The following is a 15,299-nucleotide window of genomic DNA, read 5'->3' as shown; positions in this document are numbered from 1 at the left end:
CTTAGCACGATTAATTTAGAATTTTTTTATATTCCATCCTATCCTTATTATTATAATTATAAACATAATGTACCTGGATGTATACTAACCTAGTTTTTCCACTTGCTATATTATAAACTTTTAAGATGTTGGTAAATAGCCTTTATAAATTTGAAAAGCTTCACAGCACTCCATGGACCTAATGTACCATAATTTAATCAACTCTTCCAGTGTTTGCTGGGTATTTAGGCTGCTTTTCCTATTTAAAATAATTCTAGCTTTAGATTTCCATCAATAAGAAGAAATATAAAATAATGAAAGCTGAGTCAGTGGGCCTATCTGCGAGTAAGGTCAAGGTTTCCGGCCAGATAGCGACAGAACCAAGTAGAACAAAAACAATGCTGTTCTCAGGCCACAAACACTCTTCTTTCCTCCTGACCCGATGAGCCACCTGGCAAACACACACTGGTGGTTACAGGGGGACCAGGTGAGTGAGATATTCTACTACACTATTGAAAAATGGTCATATGCAAAGATTATCTGTCGATGAGGGGTGAGTAGTACAAGTACCACTTTCCCATATTAAAGGCGGCACTTTTATAAAAGAACCAAGGTTCCCTTTCTTCTTCTCACTTCCCCTTTTGCAGATAAGTTAGCACACGAGCTTAGGTAGAGTAGCCAAAATATTGAGGTAGTCATCTTCCTGGACTAAGAATTCCCTTTGAATTCTGGGCACAAGGAAATGAGCAGATAAGAAGGCTCAAGAACTGGGATCAAAAAGAGGAATTTGAAGTTTGTTCTGTTTAACAAAGAACCACAGGAGCATTATGTATAAGTATAGATGACAGACTTGCTCTGTGGACATCTCAGACTTGCTTTGTGTATTCTTCTAGATATTCCAGCACTAACACAGTGTCTATTAGTATAGAGTTGTGATAAGCTTCCACACTGTTTTTTTTTACAACTATATATTTTTATTTAAAGTTTTAAAATTTTTATTTGTAGTGAAATACATATAATATAAAATTTATCATCTTAACCAGTACACTTCAGTAGTGTCAAGTATATTCACATCACTGTGCAAACAATCTCCAGAACTTTCTCATGCTCATTAAACAAGACCCCATTTCTCCCTTCTCCCCTGCCTCTGGCAGCCACTTTTCTACTTTCTGTCATTATGAGTTTGACTGCTCTAGATATCTTATATAAATAGAGTCATATAGTATTTGTCTTTTTGTGACTGGCTTATTTCACTTAGCATAATGTCTTCAAGGGTCATTCATGTTCCAGCATGTGTCAGAATTTCTTTCCTTTTTAAGGCTACATAGTATTCCATTGTATGTACATGCCATTGTACATTTTGCTTATCCAGTCATCTGTGATGGATATTTGAGTTGCTTCCACTTTTTTTTTTTTTTGTCTTTTTTTGTGATCGGTAAGGGGATTGCAACCCTCGGCTTGGTGTCGTCCGCACCGCGCTCAGCCAGTGAGCGCACCGGCCATTCCTATATAGGATCTGAACCCGCCGCGGGAGCGCTGGTGCGCTCCCGAGTGCGCCACGGGGCCGGCCCTACTTTTTGAATATTGTAATAATGCTGCTGTGAACAGGGATGTACAAATATCTCTTTGAGACCCTGCTTTCAATTCTTTTGGATATATACCCAGAAGTGCGATTGCTGGATCAATTGGCATTTTTAATTTTAATTTCTGGGGGAACTGCTGCACTGTTTTCCATTGTAGCTGCACCATTTTACATTCCACCAAGAGTGCATATGGGTTCCGATTTCTCTGTATTCTTGACAGTACTTGTATGTATCTATGTATGTATATGTGTATGTATACTATATATGGTAGCCATCGTAATGGATGCTTTACTATTTTTAATGTGAAATAATTTAAGAAAACAGCAATATTTTCTTTTGAGTGGAAATCAACAGCACATCAGTTTGAAATTCAAATGAAATGAAAATATATGAAAGTTCACCTTACAAAATGAGATTTCACAAGATGCATTTCTATAAAATACATTTGGGCTTTTGAACAAATTTACTAGTATTCATTTTTATTCAACCAATTCGGCTACTTTTCATTAATTTGTTTGTGTGAACACCCTTCGTATTTCCATACTAGATATAGACTTATTAAAGGTAGAAAAAGCTTTGTTCCTGCCCTTAAGGGAATTGTCTGTGATTAATACCCACATATTCACAAATTAAATGGATAAATGAATGTGTTTTAAAATAAGTGGATATATAAAAACTGGGACCTGAAGGAAAACCTCTTTTTATAAAGTTAAAACATTTGTATGGTATTTTTTCCTCCAGAAAAATAAGCCCACTTGCTTGTTCTGTTTGCCCACAAAGATAAGGGTTTTGGTTCAGTAGACTCAATTCTGATGTTAATGCCCATTCTCTATAGCATAGACTAACATATATCACCAGAGAATGGGGCCTTTGTATATCAAGAAGTCCTGAAATTTGCGAGAAGGACCATTGGGTTTTTCTCCATTTGAGCAGGCCCTTCACCCCTGCCTCTCCAAGTTTATTTTGCCCCTCCATTGGTTGGGGGGAGGGAGGGATTAAAGGAATAATATATGTATCAGACTATGCATGTAAAATGCAGTAGTCTGCCCATATTGCCAGGTGTTGCATATATAATTTATGATGATTTCTTTCAGGACCGTTCTATGCAAGAAGATTATCTACCCTGCCCACACCCCAGCCCCCCAACTGTTAGGACCCTTTAGTATTTAAGTTCCTGTCTTTCAGAACGGGGTGGGGGGGGGGGGATCCATAATTGGAAAATGGAGTGAACTTTGTAAACCTTGGGTTATATCAGCCCCAGCCATTCCCACCCCCATTACTAGAAATTGTGTTTTTGCTTCTCCTAGGTTTGGCAAATGTGTCTGCAGTGAAATATGGTAGTGGGTACAACTGATTTTCTTCTCTGGCAGTGCTCTGGCCATAGTTATTAAAGCCTGGTCGTCCATACAGAGAGTAGAAATCTAAAGATAGAAAAGCACTTGGTAGCAGGCCTGGAGTCAGCATTTGATATTAATTCCAGTAGTGTTTCGTTTGAATTCTAACTAAATCCAACATGTAGCTAGAAGTTGGTATAGCAGTTCCACTTTGACAATTTGTTGCAGTTAATTTGCTCAGTGAAATTAAATAGCAAACATAATCAGAGTTATTTAAAAGGGAAAATGTTACTGACTTTATGGCTTTTCACTTTCTAAATCTATTTTCAAGTTTTTCTCTTAGGTACATTTCAAATATATTCTAAAAAATTCAACACAGATATTTTTTTAGGGTGGGCTTCAAACTTCCTTTTTCCTCATCCTACCCACCATTTTGTTATTAAGTTCAGCAGATCTTTTGTGATGAAATTGTGCTTTGGCAGCATTATGTCATTTTATATGAATGTAAAATGGGAACTGTTGAAATACTCATCCATGAACTCGTTCATGGGGTTGAGAATCTTTAAGGGAAAATAATCATCTGATAGATAGTGGCCTGTGATCTGAGGCTTTGCTTTCTGAGGTTTTTGGAGAATTGTGGTATTTTCGAACCCATTTTCCATATCCCTAACCCAAGATCTACATAAAAGTTAAGTGTCCCTTTCAAGGTACTTTAATTTTCTGTGGTGTTATGTCTGTTCTTCAGCAAAATCATCATTCACTGAGCACCAGAATGTTGTCATAACACAAACTGTCAATAAAACGCTACAGAAAACTCAATAGAATGCACAAAAACAATACCAAAAATTAGCATCCAATATGGACCCTAAGGCTTCATTCTAGGCCCTGAGAGATACTGTTTCTTGCGTGATATTTCAACAAAATTCCACGATTAGGAGTATGGATAGAATTTTTGGGGGTTAGAAAAATAATTCTAAATAAGCCGCAGGAAGGGTAATGTGGTATTGCTGTCTCTCTGATTTTCTTGGTGAATGACGTATCAGATCTTGAAGATTAGAAGTAAATATCAACTATTCTCAGCACTTAGAAGTAAAGTGACCCCCTTCTAGTTGGCTAAGTAGTATCATTAACCTCCCATTGGCAAGCAGTTTACAAACTAAAACACCAGCGTGTGTAAATGGTGATTTCCGAGGTTTGTGCCTCAGGAAGGAGGATTTCAGTATGAGAGACTCCCAGGGCCTCATTAGATCCCTTTATGACTCCCCCTACCCCAATTATTGTCACAGGCTGAAATGTATAAATTATCAGTCTGTCTTGGAACAAATTTTTAGTTGCATGTAACTTGCAAAAAAAAATTTCAAAAGTGGCAAATGTGGGGCTACCTTTGTCAGATGTCACACATAATATGGTTCCTTCTGTTCAATACATATTTGCTTGTGCTGTATAGGCAAGAATCATTTTCAAAAGGCAAAAAGTTGCCAGAAAATTCTTCACGTTACCCTCAAGCAGTTAGACATTTGTGGGGATTTCAGGTATCTTTCATGTACTTCAGGACCGTTTTGTCTGACTTTATGACATAATTCCCCCTCCCCCAAAAGAACACCTGGGAGAATTGATGAGCTGTAAACATGGTGATCTGGAGAGGATATTCTGCTTTCTGAATTTTTAATGGGTGCGAGGCCATCTGCTTCTCCATATGGAGATGTTATCCTCCGCTGCAGTGGAGCCAGCACAAAAGCCAAAACAACAGGAGGAGGCAGCCTTCTTGTTCCTCATGGCTTTACCTTTTGTAGAATTAATAAAGCCCTTACTTTATTTAGAGTTCAGGTGTCCTGTTGTATCTGAGGTCACAAAACTCAAAGCGTGACCACCTGAAAAAACTTTTAAGTGGATATAGTGAACCTCTTAGTAAAATGGTATACTAATGTTGTAAATTCTTTTAATTTAAAATATTTTCATTGTATTTTATTTAGAGAGGCATAACAAATGCTAAAAATATTTTTCTTATTTTTAAATGATCCCTCTGAAACTTAATAGCTCTCAGTTCTTCCTCTTGATTAAGATTTTTAAAAGTATTTTTCTTTGCATGTATTTTTTGTTTAAGACTTTAACGAGTACTCTGTGGATGATGAGTGCTTAGTGAAGTTACTTAAAGGATGCTGCCTCAAGAGCTTACAGCGGCCCTTGCAAGCTGAACTGTGCTTCAATCACGTTGTGGAAAGGTAAGAACAGACAATACAGCCAACCTGAGTGCAGGCTACGGTTTCTGGGGAATTGTGGTGAGAAAGTGATACAAAATGCTTTTATTTCCTGCTGCTTAAACTTTTACTTGGTGTTACATGAAAGAGAATCCAGTAGTGTTTTCTTTGTTCCTCATGAACAAAATGACAGTCTAAGTAGAACATGGCTTTCTGCATTTCTACTTGGTGTTCATAGATGACTTACAAAAATGAAATATACGGTCTGGCTAGCAGGTGTCTGTTCAAACTCTAGCAGTGATATACCAAACCTCTGCTACTCTCCTAATTCATGCAGTTGTTTGCTCACTCATTCCACTGATATTTGGGCACCCACATGTGGCAGAGACTGTGCTGGACCCTAGGGATTCAGGGTTGAGTAAACAGACTTGCCATCACTGTGATAATAAATTGGCAGGAAAGAAAGACATGTGAGGGATGAGCACTATAACTGCTTCTCTTTTGACAGGGCATTTCTTTTGTGTAAACGATAAGTGAGTTTTTTCCCCCCAGTAGCATTGATGATGACGTCCTGTGCCTTCAAGAACCGTAGAGTCTAATCAAAGTTCTGATGCCAGGCCCTCTTCTCTGTATCACAGATGCAGACATCTAGGGGGCCAGACAGGTAACCTTACTGAATGAGGCAGGCAGAGTGTTGGCAGGAATAGGGGTAGGGGACACTGCAGATGAGGGAGATCTTTCTAAACAGTGTTCTCTCTAAACAGTGCAGCCACTCCTTAGCTCTCGTTCATTATTGCTGTGCACAACGTGGGCCCAATAGCAATAATCCCTACCATTTTTCATGAAAAGCCTGGAATCCAGTTTTTATGTAAAATCTCCTGACTTTTAAATATTGGCTCAAATTTTTGAAAACATCACGCAAGCCAAAAAGATCACAGCCATAGACTGCCAGTTGACATCCTGTGTTTCATATCATGTGCCTTTCCATGTATGGCCTCTTGATCCCCTTCTTGCTGACAGTATTTATGGGAATGGAGGAGGACTGGTGTTCATATAAGAAGAAAGGCAATATGTATTTTCCAAATAGGTAATACACTATATTTAGTACACATGTTAAAGAAGTACCCATGGAGTTTTATTTTATTGGTGTTTTTGTAAGGATCAACAGGATGACCCATTTGTGCTATTTGTTGTATTTATTGAATCTCATAGTGAATTGTTTGCTCATGTGTTTTATAATTTTGGATTGTGAACTCTCCTTCAGTAGAGTTTTATATTGGGATTCCTCTGAGGTTATATTGAAGAAGTCTGATGTGAATTTCATTTATGTTTGCCAGGTGCCCTAAAGGCTTTTCAAGCATGGGCCAATTTTGTTACTTACAGGTTCTTGAATCATTTGGGCAATGTAAGTTTGAATTGCAAATTTATTTGAGGGCAGGTCTAATGGTTTTTTATTTCCCAAGAGATGTGCTTTTTTCTTCCCATCAAAAGTGCAGGCCAGCGAGACAACTGTCCTTGTTTTCCTCCAGTGCCAGTGAGTGGATTTTTTCTAATCTTCCCTTTCTCCAAAGGAGTAGGCCTTCAAGGATCCCAGCTTCACATGGAGGTCTCAGTTCCAGCTTCCTTGTTCCTCTGGGCCCACGGCCCCATCTCCTGCATCGTTATTAAACACAAAGCGTGGGTAGTTCTTACAGAAGCAGGCCCCAGGACTCACTTATTGTCATCCCATGTACTTAGAGTTCTGCTTTTCAGTTCTAGCTTTGTTTTTAGCACCTGAGAATTTTTCCTATGTTCTGGTAAGCTTAGCTATGCATTTGAAAGGGTGTTGCTCATATTTTTTTCAGTGCTTCTAGATGTTTTATAGCCAGAGAGTTTTCTTAATGGTGCTGAGAACAGAAGTGTTGGCCACTTTTTTACTGACATTTTTAAGCATTAAAAGACTTTAAAATATAAAGGGAGTTAAACCTTAGTAAAAATAATACAGCTTTCTTCTTTCTAAATGGAGTAATTTCCTAAACACATTCATGTTCAGAAAGATGATCTTGTCATCACCAGGGTTAATCTTTAAAAAATTGTTTGCATTCTATCTACCTAAAGGATAATAGAAAATCATTACTGCTGTATTTACAATAATTAGTAAAAGATTAACGTATTAAAAGTGTACCATTTATTGCCATAGTTTAAGTTACATAACTATAATGGCAGCTTCTCTCTGATAATAGGTTTAGTGCTGAATGGGAAATAATATGTATGATGAAAAAGAATGTTTCTTGTTCCATTAAGACTTAATTGCTTCTCATTTGCTCTTTCAGTGAAAAGCTGTTGAAATATGACCACTACCTAGTGCCATTCACTCTGTTCGAGTTGGCATTTTTGTATAAAAACCAAGGGGAAATCGACAAGGCCATTAAGGTTCTAGAAACTGCAAGGTACGTAATGAAGGCAGATGTATTTTCTTTATTGAATATCAACGCCATTGTAACAACATTAACATACACTTAAAAATTAAATTAATTCAAAATTAGTAATAATATTCCTTTTTCTAACGTTTTGTTCATGGCTTTTGCTGTAATTGTGCTGTTTCTAATCCTCTGAAAATCTCACTCTGAGACTGTTTGCAGATGTGATTGGGGGCATCTGTCTGAGAGATTTCTAACTTATTCTCTTCTATATCAGGGGTTGACAAACTTTAAATGGCCAGATACTAAGTATTTTGGCTTTACGGTATAAGATTTCCGTTACACCTACTCAATTACATCAAAAGCAGCCGTAGAAGATAATATGTAAATAAATGGGTGTGTCTGGATTTGGGTCATAATTTGCTGACCTTTGGTGTATTCAACAATATCTGTCATTTCCTTGAAGAGTCACTGATCTCATGAAGCTCTTTGATCTTCCCCTGACCCTCTCTTCTTTCTATGTGGCAGTGTCAGAGTATTTTTATCATTTTTGCTAGACAATGTCTATGTGGTAATGACTCATGTAGATGAGGCAAAACCCCAGTGGTCTGTTTGCCTTGGACACTTTCTGCAATGGAGAAAGAATGCCAAATAGCCCTAGGTCATGAATAGCTTATTGGTTTATTGTTTTGTTCATTTATTCAAATTCACCAAATATTCATTGAGCAGCTATTATGTGCCAGACACTAGTAAGGGCTCTAGAGAGGTAACTGTAAACTAAACAGGCAATGTTTCTGCTCTCTTAGCTGGAGGGAGGTATTAAATAAAAAAACAAGAATATCAGTGGTTTGTGTTTCGCTGAGTTTTACAATATAATACAGGGTACCTGGGTATTACTTTAGAGTGTGTTGATTCTGGAAAATTTCCTTGAGGAGGTGATATCGTAGTTGAGATTTGCATAATTAAAGCCAGTCCTGAGAAGATCAGTCACCAGAATACTGGAAAGGGATCATTCCTGGCAGAAGCCACAGGTGGGGAATCCTCTAATGGTGGGGTTGAGCCAGCAGATCAATGACAGTGCTTTTTACTGAGATGAGGAATACTTAATAGTCATGCTTGAGGAGAGAAAGAAGCATACTTCTGTTTGGACCAGGATACTTTGAGATAGCTATCCGGTACCCATGTGGAGGTGGCGAGTTGTCAGACAGATATACAGGCACGGGGTTCAGTGGTAAGGTCAGGGCTGAATGTAGAGATTTTGAAGTCACCAGCACAGAGAACATGATATTTAAAGCCATAATACTAGATGAGATCACTTCGGGGAAAATTAGATAGCTAGAGAAAGAGGTCTAGCACAGCGCCTCGGATATGCCATCACTTTTAAATATTAAACAACAAGATTAAGAAGATTAAGATCTTCTTAATAAGAATGAGTTAGGAAAGACATCCAGGAAAGCCAGCTAAACAAAAGAAGAGAATGACCAGTTATAAGGTGGAGCCAGGAAGAGCTTCTCAAAAAAAGAAAAAGTGATATGAGAACAAGTCTCTTTTAAAGTTCATATGTTGTTAGGATGACTAGTATTTAACTTGTGCTGCATACATATCTCCAGATCTAGCTACTGGGAAATTATGGACGATACATACTGTTGTTCCAAGTATTCATTATTTAAATCTATTCAGTGCTGTCTATGCAGTGCGCAATAAGGCAAATTTATAATGATGAAAATAAAAGACTATTAATTCACTACTAAAAAGCAATCAAAAGACACTACTAACTCAAGACAGTACCAGTGATGCAAACATGAACATACTTCCCAATAATTTCAAGACTATCAATCGTTTGCTACTGCCCTTATAGGAGTTTTGCAAAGTTACCAAAATTGATTGCCAGACATTTAGGAAAATACTCAATTACATTGGTAAATTCTAGTAAGATGTTGATTTTAGGTTACAAATAATACATTTTACTAATCCTCATCAAGGTTACCAGTAAGCAACTCTTAGGCCTGTATAAAATGAAGGGTTATAGAAAGAAGTACAGTTCAGAGAGAGAGCTGGTAGCTCACCAGTGGGCCAAGGCAGCGTGTGAAAGCAGGAGACCAAAGTCTAAGCTCTTCCATTTTGCTGGTTCTTAACTATTCTAGCAAAGGGAGGTCAACACGAATGATCTAACACAGGTTTATAATGTTTGGGGCTGGCTGGTTAGCTCACTTGGGAGAGTGTGGTGCTGGTAACACCCAGGTCAAGGGTTTGGATGCCTGTACTGACCAGCTGCCAAAAAAAAAGGGTAAATACTCTGTATTTTTATGGCCCCTCTGACATTGGCCTAATTATTATGTAATTATTGGCCAAACCACTGATGTTTGCGTGTGAGAATTAGGATAAGTAATCTCAGTGTCACTAAGTAATCCTGCTGTCTTTGTTGCAGTTGCTGTTACATGAGGACTTCAGAGTTGTTTTTTGTTTGTTTTTGAGTGGTTCATCATGTTCACTATGTTTATATGAGCCTTGCCTTAAAATTTCCTATTTTAAAAAAGGAAGTCAAACTGTTTAGGAATAGTTCACAGAATCTCTTACACCCTCCTCCTTCTCATAACCTTCTCACTATGTTTGTGAATGGCTTGGTAATTAAGTAGAATCTTGCTACTCAGAGTATGACCTTCAGATCACCACTGGGAAGCTTCTAGAAATACAGACTATTGCTGCCCTCTCTCCCCCCAACAGAACCATAATTTGCATTTCATAAGATCCACTGTTATGCATATTAAAGTTTGAAAGTAAATAAGGAGATCAGAGAGGGGAAGGGGAAGGTGGTGGTGCCCAGGTATACAAAGAAGTTTTGACTGTACAATGTTATTGTTATTGTCTTCAGAAACAACTACAAAGACTACTCTCTGGAGTCCAGACTACACTTCAGAATTCAGGCAGCTCTGCACCTCTGGAGAAAACCTTCCTCAGACTGACTGGATGTGAAGGATGGAATTTTCCTTCAGTTAGCATCGACATCTGCTTTAGATTAGACCTTGTATGAAAGTGGATAAGTGATCTTGTGAATAAGAGACAAAACCAATTTTATTGTTAATATTTTCTATCATTTGAGTGGCTTACTGTTGGTCCACATTTTTTTTTCCTATGGAATGATGTTCAATACTGTCTAGAAAATTCATATATTTTGCCTCTCCAAAAAGAATTTCATATTAGATTTGAATTGGGGAGTGAAGAAGTCTTTTAAAAGACTCACAGGTACAGTAAAGTATAATTAGATTATTTATTTTTTTAATGTGGAAATTAATATTGTTTAAGTAGCAAATGGTGTACAGGTTGAGCCATTTTTAGATTTGTTGATTGGTTAAACTTCAGGGGGTATTTTGTTGCCTGGTATTTAAATTTCAGAGGGGAAATAATAGTCACATTCAAAATAGCTTAACAATGACCTGAAAACTTCTGAAAAATACAGGCAAAGGTGTGAACAGGAATGGGGTAATGTACTTTGTAAGTTCAAGAGAACTATGTCTGTAAGAGATGATAAAATACTAGGTTTTTTGTTTTTGTTTTTTGTTCTTCATGTTGCCTAAAGACGGTGACATTTTTGAATGTACTTAAGTCTATTATAATAACAAAATTCAAAAAAGCCTTTGTATCTGAAGGGAAGAAAATGTTATATTTTAGAAATTATCCTTAACCTTAGAAATGAGAGCCTAAATTACATATGTTGATTATTTTTTTTATAGGAAGCAAAGTTCCTGCTGCTTTTTAAATGATATGTAAAATATCAATAATTTTTACACTTACAGTGTTGCTAAGATGTAATTTTCTGATCTCCCTAGCACTGTGATGGTTCCTTGTAAATATTTGGACTGTGCTTAGTCCTTTAATTGGGAGCACAGTCAGAGCATGGAGTGGAAGAGAGCCTGACTGTACGGTCCTGGCTCTGCTATCAGTCAGCCATCAGCAGGGGGACCGGTAGGGAGTCCCCGTTCCCTGTGCACCACCATATTTTCCTCATCTGTGAATGAAAAAAACCCCAGATGATTTTCAGAACTTTCAGTTTTATAACTGTGAGTCTGTGTATTAGGTATTTATTTTCAACAAACAACGTTAAACTGTTTAATCCAAACCATGCCCACTTCAAGTAGGTTTGATTTTTCAACCTTCACTGTTCTGCCCCAACTCCCCATGTGTATGTGTTACATCCAGAGTGAGGTAAAAGTCTGTTGGTTAATAGTTCCATGTGGTGGAGCAAGCGACTCACCTTTTCTGGGGCTGTCTTTCCTCAGTGGGATAGCAGTGTAGTACTTGGTGCTTGGGAGGGCTCATTTAGATAGTAAGGCAAATTATAGCTTTTTGTAAACTGCACAAGGCTGTATGAACATGAGTTGTAATAGCAATGGTTTTTATGCACTGATTACAGTATCACCACAGGAGTATTGACTGAGTCTGTGGTCTCTGCTATAAAATGAAAGAAGCGTGGAAATTCAAAAGCCTTTAAATTTATTCATGTGTTTGGCACTAACACTAGCCTAGATTAAGAATTTGCTCCTCGCTTTTCCCTGCTATGTGAGCCTATGTCCAGCAGGTGTTCGGCGTTGTTTTCTTTAAGGTACTGATTCTTGATCAATACTGGGGATGTATTTCCGATGGGAGATGATTAATACAACTCAAGTCAGAGTACCACCCTTTCAGATAATATGGTGGTGGTTATCAATATGTGCTGTAAATATTAATCATGTAACTTTAGGGACAGACAAAAGAGGAAACAAAATTAACTGTCACAATTAGTAGTGGCAAATAAGTTCAAAAATTATTTTGTGTATAACTTTGGAAAAAATTTATAAAGAACTTTAAGAGCTTTGGTGGCATTGCTTTTTAAAGCCATACACACCTATGTTGTTATTGTGAGAATCTGCAAGTCAGAGCAGAAAGTCAATAGGAAATTCTCTTTCTGATATAACATGAAAAAAATTTAAGGTAAAATTTTAATTCTGCATTAACAAATATAAAAGAAATACATCTCTTTTACATAATTTTTTCATTTGTTTCTTTTTATTTTTTTATTATACTTCCTGTTCTTTTTTTTTTCTTTTTCTTTTTTGTCTTTTTCGTGACCGGCACTCAGACAGTGAGCGCACCGGCCACTCCTGTATAGGATCCGAACCCGTGGCGGGAGCGTCGCTGCGCTCCCAGTGCCGCACTCTCCCGAGTGCACCACAGGCTCGGCCCCTTCCTGTTCTTTTTATAGTTACTTGGTAATATGGATAATCTACCCAGTGGATTTTTAAGGACTGTATTATCACTAATGCCACAAATATTTATCTGTTTCTTGCCATGTTTAAGATATTGTAGTGGTACCAATTTCTTGTGACATTAGCTAATACTGCATTTTTGGAGTACTTTTGTGATTTAGGGTGTTCTGTGAAGAATGAGCACTGAAGTGACGGTGTTTTATCTAATCTTTTGAAGGGCATATGGCCTGAGGTTGGGTTGCCAGTGTGTCCGACACTGTGATTGGTAGTTCTTGCTATAATTGCATTTTTTTTTTTTTAAATGGAGAGACAGGGTTCTGATTGCTGCTTTGTACATTTAAGTAGAGGCTGTATTTTGTAGGACTGATGACAAGGAAAGCATGGTTTCTGCTTGATGATTAATGGGAGATTAACTACAGCAGCTCTTATATGGACGTATATTTTAATGATTTCTATGCTCCTGGACACAAGAAGGTCCAAGTTATACAGGAAAAAGAAGTTCATTGATTCTGTTTCTTAAGAGGGCAGCAATGAGACACATGGGCAGAAGCTGCAGGGAGGTAAATTCCAGATTAGTCAGCCTCCAGGAAGATTTTTCATCCTTGGAACAATCCAATAGTCTAAAACATATAGCTCTTCTGCAAAGGGGTGATTTTATAGCAGGGCCATGTGCCTGTCATTCCTACCTGTTCTGGAAGCTTGGACTACTTGAACTTAGAGGTCACTCTGTGATTCTTTGATCAGGTCTTCAAATCAGTGGATTGTGTGTGAAGAAGAAAGTCCCCCTTCTCACTCTCCCTTTCAAATAAAAATGAATGTTTCCTTTTTGGAAGCTGCTATTAGAAGTAGTTACATTGTAATAGACACTAATAGTCCCTGCTATTAATACTCATTATGATTCCACTTCTCATCCATTCCTTTAAAGTGAGTCTGTAGATCTTTGAGAATAGAGTCCCCCCCCCCCCCAACCTCTGACATTAAAAGTAATGATTTAAAGAAAGGTCTTTGTGATCAACTGAAAACATTTCTGGAATTACTCTGATTAATTCTTCATAGATTTTTTTTTCATATTTCTGTTTTTTTCTTAGTTGTATTCTGCATTTTTATAAATCTTAAATTCAAATACATTTAGTTAAAATGAGTTAATGAAATCTCCAGTGATCTTTTTATACTCTAAGATTTTGTGATTCATCAGGCCTGGAATGGATCTTAGGAAATTATCTTGTTCACTCCAGCCTGTAAGCAGTATTGTTCCTTCTTTAGTCCTGCTGTGTCCAGTACAGTAGCCACCTGCCACATGTGGCTACGGAGCACTTGAAATGGCTAGGGCACGTGTCGGAAAGATGCTGAGTGTCAAGGGAGCATTCATTCATACACACTCCACTTCTATCTAAAAACCTCCCAACATTTTGCTTCCTGGAGTTCTGGCTTTTACTTGCTGTCTGCTGTGATCACTCAGTCACCATAATTGCATTGTCAGCTATGCTTCAAATACGAGTTTATCTCTGAAGTTTGATTTTTCTGTTGAAGTGCCCTTAAACTTTCATTTTATCATGTTTATTCTGCAGATAAAGTCGTTGGCACGTCTGAACATTATTCTACCCTTTTCAAACTCCTTATGAACTAGATTAAGAGACTTTAAGATTACTATTTTGATTTTAGAGACGTTCCTTGCTTTTTCACCAAGTACCACTGTTAAAGTTGTGGAGGGGTGATTCTCACCTTTGAGATCTTATTAGATTTCATGATTAAAATAATATTTTCTAAGATAATTTTCTGAACAATTTAATGAAGTCTTTTCAATCTCTTTTTAGTATCAGTGTTTCACGTTGACTCTCTCAACTAGCCCAATATCACTATTTAAAGGTGTTTAGACATGATACCCACTTAGAGAATAATTTGGCAGATGGTTTAATTAAAGTTATATGTTTAAGCCTTTTGCTGCCTATTAATATTTTTGAATGTGTATGAAACCTGTGTTAGTCCATTTCTGTTGTTTATAACAAAATATCTAGAACTGGGTGATTTGTAAAGAAAATGAAATCTACTGCTTACAGTTTCAGAGGCTTCAGAAGTTAAAAGTCCAGGGAAAACTTCTGGTGAGGGTCTTCTCTGGTGGTGGCTTTACAGCAATGCAAGGGTCTCACATGGCAGAAAATGGTGGAGCAGAGAGAGAGACTCATGTGCTCTCCTTTTAAAGCCCTTGGAACCACGTGCGTGACCACACGCATGTGACTACCTTATTAATCCCTTCACTAGGCATGGTCCTACAATCTAATCACCTCTTCTAGGCTCCACCTTTCACTTACCATAATAGGACTTCCCACCCTCAACAGTTACAGTGGGGAATGAGATTGGGGGGATACAGTTCAATCCACTGCAATACCTAAATATAAATATACATAATATACGAAATACATAATATACCTAACATAAATATAATTAAGACATTTTTAATCTCTTCAAATATTTCTTGATCAGATACATCTATCTACAGATAGATAAGTACAAAACAAGTTACAAATATTAAAAACACAATGTTTAATATTGGTTTTTCTGGAAT

The 15,299-nt window shown here is 37.4% G+C and overlaps 1 protein-coding gene across 1 annotated transcript in view; it reads left to right on the top strand.

Annotated features, from left to right (window-relative positions):
* Positions 1-11,134, top strand: part of TTC39B (tetratricopeptide repeat domain 39B) — a 124,741-nt gene extending 113,607 nt beyond the window's left edge. Inside the window, exons 18-20 of the mRNA XM_063080465.1 lie at positions 5,001-5,118; positions 7,407-7,523; positions 10,366-11,134. Of these exons, the coding sequence (XP_062936535.1) occupies positions 5,001-5,118; positions 7,407-7,523; positions 10,366-10,456 (326 nt within the window). The 3' untranslated portion in view covers positions 10,457-11,134. The remainder of the gene's footprint in view (positions 1-5,000; positions 5,119-7,406; positions 7,524-10,365) is intronic.
* The last annotated feature ends 4,165 nt before the right edge of the window (positions 11,135-15,299 follow it).

This window comes from Cynocephalus volans, chromosome 16 (genome assembly GCF_027409185.1).
Source record: "Cynocephalus volans isolate mCynVol1 chromosome 16, mCynVol1.pri, whole genome shotgun sequence".
Lineage (NCBI taxonomy): Eukaryota > Metazoa > Chordata > Mammalia > Dermoptera > Cynocephalidae > Cynocephalus > Cynocephalus volans.
This window is presented reverse-complemented; position numbering and strand designations above follow the sequence as displayed.